We start from the raw sequence: 10,161 nt of genomic DNA on the forward strand, positions 1-10,161 counted from the left end.
CTGGAACTGGATGGGACATTAGGACGTAACATAACAATAATATATGTCTAAAGATTATCTTCAAATTCCTGATGAATTTCTGTGTCCACTGGTGTTTTTGGATGATAGTTGTTGTTAATTGTAGCAAGCTGCTCCTGAAATGCGAGAGAACTGTAATTTGGTGGGTGGGGAAAAGAGGGATTGAATGATCATACAAACTATGGGGGAGTACCCAGTGCACAAGGCTCCTGTCACTGTGGGGTCTGGGGAGGGTCATAATATACGCAGCTTTACCCCTGATTTCGCAGAGAGGTTGTTCCAGACTCAAACTCTGCGACCACATGGTCACAATGGAGCAACCTTACCGTTGCACTAAGGCCCACCCTCATAATGATCATACAAACTATCTGATGTTAATTATCTGAGCATTTTATGGGCCACCTACAAAATAAATTTGTAATAATGCAAGAGTCTCACCTCCAAGTATTCAGATCCAATAGGAATGGCTGTGGAGACTTGTTCAGCAGAACTGTCAACTGACAAAGCTATCCTCGCCAAAGACAAAGCCTACAGGAATAATAGTTTATGAAAGAGTTACTGAGAAAGAAAAATAAAGACTGTCAGTTAAATTGGAATGGGTTATTAAAGAAGAACATTAGGCATAGTTATCATGTTATATGAGCATGTACCATGGGCAGAATTCATCCAAAAAGAAACGTTACATGAGCATTACTACTTATTCTTAAGTGAACTTATGAACCATTTCAAACGCTAAAGCGAATGAGTACCTAAAATGGACGAGAAAAATGCCTGAAAAAGTCACTGGTCCCAACTTACTACTAAGGAATACCCTCCTTACATTTCCCCAATCCAGTTAAAGTCATCAATAAACCAATTGGTTCCCATTTGTTGATTTGCCAAGTTTCCATGATTTACTGATGCATGAAGGAATTTCATGGAAAGCTAAAATCCTACCTTCATGCTAACAAACTAACTCATAATGAAGTTTCAGAAGCAAACTAGAAAGAAAAAGAACTCATACTAACCAAGTACTGGAATATTTCATTCCTTGCAACAAAGTCCGTTTCGCAATTAAGTTCAATGACAGCAGCTTTGCTTTCAGTCTGGGCTAGAGCAAGTAAACCCTCAGTAGCAGTTCGGGAAGACTTTTTCGATGCAAGAACTATGCCCCTTTTCCGCAGGTCCTTTTGGGCAGCCTCTGCATACACGACTATTACTTTAAGATGAAGACCATGAATTAAAATAATAATTAAAAACAAAATCTGACGCAAAAGGTAAAGGAAAAGGAGAAAATTTATATATCTACCGATGTCCCAATTGGAATCAACAAGAGAAGATTTGACATCTTTTATTGGAGCACTAGTTCTTTCCCTCAATAATTTGATAAGATTCATCTGTTCAGAAGCAGGAACTACGCCACTGAACCTTCTCATAAACGATTTGTGTGGAGAAGGAGAAGCATATTGAGAAGTAAACAAGCTTCTTGATTGTATAACTCCGGCAACGTAAGCCTCTCTATGTGCCGATGAACAATAACAATGCCCGCAATGCATGGAATAGTTAACCCGGTTGAGGAGAAACTCAATAGAGGATTTTGCACTTCTAGAAAAGGCCATTCCGAGATATGATGGTTCCGACCTGAAAAATCTCCAAAAGAATATTATATTTCAATTCAGAAGTACTCAATAGAGGATTTTCTCTGTCTGGTTGCTTAATTTTATTCTGATTTCAGAAACAAAATGCATTTTGGACATATTTTCCTATTTTACTCTCTCTCTTGGTAATTTTGTTAAGCATATGGAGCTATTATGAAGCGATACAGAAGATGAACTTTGTCACCATCATCCTCTCCTGCAAATTGCAGTGTTACTACTTCTGTCAATCAACGGTGACATCGACTGTAAAGAATCACATGGAAGTGAAGAACTGACTATGAAGAAGCAGAGAAAATGAATCTAATAAAACATAAGGAGAAAGGAGAAGGAAAGAACCTAATAAAAAGAGAAAATGATGCTGAAATGATATACTCGGATCGGTTGTTTTATCTTTTCCCCCTTCAATTGCTGTCACATATTTGACGATCTATAGCTCTGAAAACAGGGAAAGCGAACTTATGTAGAACGACAGGAGAAGAAGTAGCAGGGGCAAGATGGAAGATTAAGATAAAAGGAGAAGTGAAGGTCTGGCTGCATCAATTCAAGCGAGCTGCTGCGAGCCTCTCACAGAACTGCACAGTCGAACCGATGACCGATCCATCGTAGGGTTTTGACTCGGTAGGGCAGCGGCAAACGGCTTGGCCCATTTGGATAGCCTGGCCCATGATGGAATGAGCTTGGGCCTGAAACAGTGAAACCCAAGCTATGCTGTTTTAAACTTCTAATTGCCCTCTCCTAGAACCCTCGATTTCACAAATTCCATTTGAATGGAATTGAAAAATCAGGTTTTGACACGGGCGAGTCACCCGGATGGAGGCAAAAAATATTTGCAAAACCTGATTTTTTTTTTTTGGTAGAATGCAAAACCTGATTTAGAGTCATGTAGAATGTACTCTAGACTCGTTCAAATTTTATCCTAGTCAATAGAGGGCTTTTTTATCCGAGTCACTCGAAACTTCGCGAATCAAGTTAAATATCCTCTACCCTTCAAGACTCTACCTCTGAATCCTAATTCCATTGATATGAGTCATTGAATTGGATCTGGCTCTCCTACAGCCGTGGCGGGAGCTGGAGGGATCAGTCCAACAAAACAAGGGGGGTTTTGGTATTGAGTTACCATTGTTACATGGACAATAGATAATATGTAGAAGCTTCGAACCAAAAAACGAAAACCCACATCCTCATAAGGTGTCTTTGGTATAGTTTTTTTTTTGGGTAAATTATAGATCAACCCCTGATTTTTGAAAAAACTCAAATCACCCCCTAGTTGACACCCCAATATGACAAATTAGTCTCTATCATTAGTTTTATGCTGTTAAGTGATGATGTCAGCTAGTTAAATAAATTTAAATCCTTAAATTACCCTTGACCAATGTTGATTTATGATTTTACCCTTGAAACTAAAAACCCCAAAATCAGTCATCTTCCTCAAATGACCTGCAACCCACTGCCACTGATTTCGTGGATTCAAAGCTTATCACAAAAGGTATCTTCCAAAGATCCTTTCGATTTTTATCATCTGGGTTCTCTTCTTTAAGGTTTAGGATTAGGGTTGTTGGATTTCTGGAAATGTTTCCTTTTTCTTCAACTGTTGAGACTTCTTCCTCATGGAATTGATCGTTCTGATACCGTATTTTCCTCCTATTTTTGGAGGGTTTCAGAAGATTCGACGGATTAGGTTACGTTTGGGCTCTTTCTGTTTGGGGTAGAGATCGAAAAGATTTAATCTTTGTAAAGGCTGAGTTTGCCTCATTTTGATGTTTATTATAGGGTTTTTGTTTTCTGAGCTAGAGGTTTTGAATTTTCTGCCAATTTTTTTTATAAATTCTTTCAATACTCATGTCCGGGGATGTTGTTAGTTAATGGATGAATATAGGGTTTTGTTTGGTAGGTCTTTTGTGGGATTGGTTTATGAAGATCTTTATGAGGTGCTTCTGTTGACTTTGGTGGTATTTGAAAATTTCCATATCCACCAGCAAGAAAAACCATAAAGGAGATAATAAAAACCCGACACAGATTTGCCATGGAGGTAGTTTTCCTTCACCAAGGATGAATGAGTGTTAATAAAAATGAGATCTTGGGTGAAAATGAACAGGTCTAATTCAATTTTGATTTGCGGAAACCTTTCGGATCTGGTTTTTAGGGGATTAAATCGCATATGGATGAGTGATCTAAACCCAAAATCCCAAAATGAAATAAAGAAAATCCAAAAAGATTGATACCCAACATTCTAATCTCGGTCCCTCTGGTTTATGCTATAAATTCTTTTTTTTTTTTTTTTGGTGTTTTTTTTTTTTTCCTTTTTTTCTTTTTTTATTGGGAAGGAAGATGGGTAAAAGTGGCATCTCTCCACCCACCTACTTCAAAAAACTATTATGCACATAGGTATGTCAAACATATTTTTTTGTCTAAAATCTAATCTGTGTAAGGATTACCAAACGATTTTTATGTTTTGACCAAAAATGATTTTCACAAATGATTTTTGTTAAATAGGCAAAAATAAAAAATAACCAAAGAGAGCCATAGAGACAAGGGTCACCATTTATTAAGCTCGGCTAGGTCTAATCAATTTTAAGCTCAGAGCACCATTCCTTAACTCTAAAACAGAGCAAAATATGAGAAATTTTTGAAATCCATCTCCGGTTCTCCATTACTGAAGTGGGTTTCTCTTACGAGTCAAGACTTTTAAGTTTAAAGAAGATAGAGAAAAAGATGAAAAACGCTTGAACCCAACTCCTCCGGTCTGCATTACCAAAGTGGGTTTTATAATGTTCTTGGGAAAGAGAACACCACCCGACAACACACCTGCCACTGCACCCAGACACAGGGGTGCATGAAATGACTGTCACACCCATGGTCATTTCCATCTTTTCAGGGGGTGCGGTGGTCATTATGCGTGCCCCTGTGTCCTGGGCACAGGGGCGGCTTGCGTTGTGCTGTAGCCTACCGGGTGGCATTCTTTTCTCCCAATGTTTTTATAGTTATAGTTCTTGGATTGAGAATTTCAAAATCGTAGAATCTATTATGACAACGCATATCAAACACATCCTTAATCTGAAGTCCCTTTTTGTGGCATTAATGTATGATTTTCTACAAATTATTACTAGGGACGTGAAGTTCTTGCATGGTTCTGTTAAAATGGCAATCCGTACATGTTTTTGTTTCTCTGTAATAGCAGAATCAATTTTTTACTAGGTGTTTTTTTTATTTTTTTTGGTAAAATTTTTTACTAGGTTTACCATACAACATTTGTTGGCACAGAATTACTCCAAAAATCTGGAAATAGGAAAAATCGATTTTGACTCAAAACCAATTTTTTGAAACAAAATGGTTACCATACAGATCCTAAGAGTCTTCCGCATTTGCTAACTACATGAGAGAGAAAAGAAGATGAAGAACAAACAAACAATAGAAAACTAAGGACCTTATGTGCATGTTATTGTTGTTTCAATTTCGCAGAAAAACCCAAAATCATCATGGTCGAAATTGAGGGCATAGCTGAGAGGGTCATAGTGGAAGCTAAATTTCTGGTTCGATCTCTTGTTCACTTGACTTCGAATTTCTGCTTGAATCCTCCAAAACAAGCTCCTAAATCCAGGCTACTTTTTTTTGGGATTCAATTAATGAGCTCCGTTTTAGTAATCGTCTCGGTGTCAGTAGATATCGATCTAGATCGAACAAATTTACCCTTGTTTCCTTTGATAAATTGATTTTTTTTTAAATTGTTACCCTTTTCCAAACCGATCCATTAATATGGGATCCGTCGGTATCAGTCTCCACCGATACCGATACAAATCAACTGATCCAATACCGATTCCTCAACCATGCTAAGGACAACGGAGCAAAAGAAAGGAAATATGGGTCGTAGGCAAGGTTTGTAATCCAAGTATCGATCTCAGGATTGGTCAAGGCCGATATCGATCCAGATCAGTCAAAATGAGCCTGGATCAGCCAAAAATGACCAAAATCCAGGTTTTACTGGATTGATTTTGGTATCGGTAAAAATTAATAGAAAATACTAAAAATCGGTAAGAATCGGTCAAAATATTTAAAAATAAAAATAAAAAAATCGGTCAAAATCCCCAAAATATCGGTAAAAAAACCCAAAAAAATGACAAGTATCGAATTAGATTGGCCAATCCAACCAAGTAGACCGATCCAGGGAGCAATATAGGAATACCTTGTCGGATTAGTCATTAATCGGGATCGGTCTGAACCGATACCGATCCAATCCGATTATTTTTGACCAATTTGATCTAATACCTTAAACCATGGTCGTAGGGCTTGAACGGAAGGCTTGGAACCTTGAACTCTCTTTCTCACTAATTTATCCAATGTATTCATAAAGTACGTGACCTGGCCTGATCAGGTTTAACTCATCTGAGTCACTAGGTTTAGAAAAAGGTGAATTGAGTCGAATAAAAAAACCTTGCTTTCCAACTACGGATGAAACGTGGAAGTGGTAATTTTCTTTTTGGTCGAAAAAAGAATCATGTATGGGAGAATGTTCTCTGTGCCGCTGCACAGGCTGTGCCCAGGCACATGGGCCTGCCACTCAGAGGGGCAGGGTGGTCATTGCGCCGATCCCCATGTGCTTGGGCGTAGCCTATGCTACGGCATAGAGAACAATGACCCTAAAGTTATAATAACAGTCAAGTTAAAAAATATCCCTGATGCACATAATTAAGTCTACACAGTTGATTCCACCACAAAGTTTTGGATCTGAAACTCCAAAACAAGCTAAAGACCTAACCTCATAGTTGCACATTCAAAAAAGAGGCAGATATGGGACTATTAAATAGTCCTCTAGGCAAGCTATCCAGAAGAACCACTCTCATAAGACATTTTTATCATGGACTTGAAATTTCTCTCATAGCCTATCAAGGTCAACTTACACAACCTTAAAAATATGGTACATGAAAACTTACATTAGTCTAAATTTTGTGGATATATTTTCCTCATCAAACTTGACAAACTTGACTTGCAGTGAGTTTCAATCACAAAACATTGCATTATGTAGCACAATCAACATATCATTTTTTTCATCAAGATTACGACAGCTAATTATTCCATTACTTCTAGGAGCAAAAGCAAATCAATTTGGCATTGATCTAACTAATGAAATTGTAATTTTGTCATTTATTTTTAATATGGGTGTTGGGACTAGAAGGTTCGATCCATGTATATACTATGAGTTTTGGATATGAAACCATTGTGTATTGAGTGAGCTAAATGTGCAAAGAGGTAAATGTTATCCAAGTTGTTGAAGAGGTACAATTGAAAAAAAAAAACCAAGGCTCGTTAATTGAAAGAATAGTTAATCAAAGACGATCATTCTGTGTACTTAAAGAATCAAAAAGCTGAATGCTACATCAAATGGAAGATTCTTGAAGTCAAGGCATTAGGATTTGATTATGTCAAGGCATTAGGATTTGATTATATTGAAATATCTTTGTAATCCTAATGTATATGATCAAAAAGATGTGAAAAACTAAAAAAAGAAAATGACATAAAAATGGACTTAAATGGAAAAACCAAGGAAGTAGGCGGTTTGACTCAGAAGGAAGTCTAATTTTGATATCTATGGTCTTTGTAAATAGAAACGAATGATCGAGTGGCAAACTAAAATATTTTAAGTCTATCCTCACGGACAACCAAGATTTTAATGTCAAGTATCTGTGAATGACCACTACAGTCTTTCATGTGATCTTCTATAAATGTCCAAGAGTTTATAAGATTAAGTCATCTCAGACGAACAATATTGTTGCAAATAGGAGGGTCCTCTCCCACATTTTAAAAGGAATTTTTGGGTGGAGAGACCCTCCCCAGTAATTCCTACCCTCTTTTCTCCCTTTCCACCCTCATTTCTCCTCCTTCTCTCATAAGAGTGTGCGTGAGTGAAGTTTTCTTGGTTGTGGATAGATCCTTCGATTATCCCTCTGAGTATAGAGCGCTTTTGCTCCTAGGCATTGTTATCCCATCAGTGTGCGGCTAACAATCAAAACCCTTTTATCACAGACATTATTCTGTCTGTTTACTCCTCTCCAAATCACTTGAAAGAGCCGTTACTCTGCCCAAAAAGGAATCGGCGTCAGTCCATTCGTCTATCTTCCCTGAGCCAGGGGAATACAATCATACAGGTATAATAACTGCATTCTTGTTGATTCAATGTAGTCCTTTCGTATTCCATCTTTTTAGTCCGTATTTTTCATAGATATAATGTAGTTTATTATGTTTTAGTTCAATTCATAGCATCTGAATGTAGTTCATAATATTCCCCATCCCCGTAATAAAAGAGAGAGAACATTCGTCCTTATGTAGCATCTAATACAGAGAGACCGGCTTCGACCGGGCGAGGTGGGTGCCTAACACCTTCCCACACTCGTAACCTGACCCCTTACCCAAACCTCTGGTCAGATCATATGGAGTCATGTAGCCCGATTCCGTTCACAATGGATAGGGCTACACTTAATGGGTCCTAGGCCCTAACCCTAGGTGGCGACTTCACATTATATTAGCATATTTTAATGCATGATCCTAATCCCCCATTTATCAATATTATACATTGACAATATTATCTATTATCCATCTATATATATATATATATATATATAACAAACCCTATGTCGCCATATATAAGGGCTGAGGAACCCTCGTCCCGAGGACCACGGTACTTACAGTGGTGACTCCGCTGGGGATCGGTGGACAAACGTTCACTCGAGGTCAAACTTTCTAAATAGGTGCTATCAATAAATGACAGAATGTTCTCTCCAAACTTTTATGTAAAATATATATTTATATATATATATATATATAAAATAATAAAAAAAAGAGAAAAAAAAAATGTACAAAGCAAAATACAAAAAAGAAATACCATAATATGTTTGTCTAGCTAACCCCTGTGTGTACTAACCGCATCATGCATAGTGCTCGAAGTGAAATCAAACAGCGAAGGTACTCCCTGTCGTGCCTTTACCCCCGGGAAGGTGAGGCACATCATACTAAGTACTCTGAGATCGGATGATAGCCGCTTCCTGTACAACTTTCTTGCATACATACACTGCATGGGAACCCCTCTTACCCCCGTAGTTAGTTATTGGACCCCATGAGTAGTCATGGGTAATTCACGGCGAAGCTACAACCCTTGATATTTACTATACGAGTTTAGAATCACCAGCAAGGGTATTCACTAGTGTGTTGTGGAGTGCTTTGCCACTCAAAAAAGGCACTAGCTCGATTACTCTGAGTTTGTGTGACCTATTCTCCAGGTATATCAAAAGAATCACGTGCCTACAATTCGCGACCACGAGCGATAGGTATATCGATTCTGTCAAGGGTGACCTTGTTCTGTCCTATCAAAGCCTACCCATTACATGCATCATGTAGGAAAATAGACCATATATGACTAGGGTACGACACAAACTAACCTTTGTTAGCTGTAAGAGAGAGACCGAGTTTTAGGGTCATTTGACGATTAACCTGGCTTTGACATGAGATGCCACCGAAGGTAAGGAATTCCATAGTCTCGCGATGGTCCCTCGAAGAAGAATGGAAGCTCACTTCCATATGATGGAACCTTACATGTCCCTCAAAATAAGGGCATCTCATTTTGACTCCAGACATAATCGTCAATTACCCGGTAACTAGGATCTTTCTTTTGTTTGTTTTTTTTTATTGTGTTCAAACATGTTTAGGCAATGACGACATTCGAAGTCTGGTCTCAGAAGGAGTCTGTTGAAACTCTGATGACCACTCCGATTACTTGAGCCAAATAAAATAATATAAAACAAATGTTATAAAATACCAAAAAAATCCTAAAAACTTAAAAGAAAAAAATGGTAAAATATATATATATATATATATATATATATATATAAAGTAAAAAAACAATTTCTTTTTTTAGCCTTCTTAGGGTCTAAACTAGGTATTCTTCTCTCTTTCGTAGAAGCATGATTCCGCCCTTGCCCATCTGGATCCGACGCGGTGGAAGGTTGACCCGGGCCAACCCACCATTCTTCTCAAGTTCCTCGACTCCTTCTCATTCTTCTAGTTCATCATCTGAGGTATCGCTTGTGAGTAACATGGATCCTACGGAGGACCACTTATCTGAAAGTCACGTCAAAAATTGAGTAGATAGGCTGCAGGCAGACATGGCCGAGACGCGGCAACTCATGACACAACTAGTTCAGTTAGTCAATGAACTATCTAAGGGCGGATCCATAGCTGGACCAACAGAACAGGAAGTCCAAAAAACTAACCCTGCAACCCTCAAGACTCCAATCATCATACCAGTAGAAGAAGGGGAAGATAGCCACCCTGTGGACCCTCTTGAGACTGAAAGGGAGAAGAAAATAAGAGAAAAAGTAGCCGAGTTGGAAGTGGTTGTCAAGGGCAAAGTCAAAGAAAAAGATGAAGAAGACCTGGTGTTCTTTCCTGAAGGGAAAATCCCCAAAGATTCCAAGTGGAATTTGGATAAGTTCGATGGATCAGGAGATCTTAGGGCTCA

General features: G+C 38.2%; 1 protein-coding gene across 1 annotated transcript in view; it reads right to left on the reverse strand.

The window, feature by feature from the left end:
• LOC122672703 (elongation factor Ts, mitochondrial) overlaps positions 1-1,661 on the reverse strand; it is a 39,539-nt gene extending 37,878 nt beyond the window's left edge. The window contains exons 1-3 of the mRNA XM_043870173.1: positions 1,307-1,661; positions 1,026-1,198; positions 457-546 (exon numbers count right to left, since the gene is read on the reverse strand). Of these exons, the coding sequence (XP_043726108.1) occupies positions 457-546; positions 1,026-1,198; positions 1,307-1,616 (573 nt within the window). The 5' untranslated portion in view covers positions 1,617-1,661. The remainder of the gene's footprint in view (positions 1-456; positions 547-1,025; positions 1,199-1,306) is intronic.
• Positions 1,662-10,161: the final 8,500 nt, after the last annotated feature.

Source organism: Telopea speciosissima, chromosome 8, assembly GCF_018873765.1.
Source record: "Telopea speciosissima isolate NSW1024214 ecotype Mountain lineage chromosome 8, Tspe_v1, whole genome shotgun sequence".
NCBI classification, from domain to species: Eukaryota; Viridiplantae; Streptophyta; class Magnoliopsida; order Proteales; family Proteaceae; genus Telopea; species Telopea speciosissima.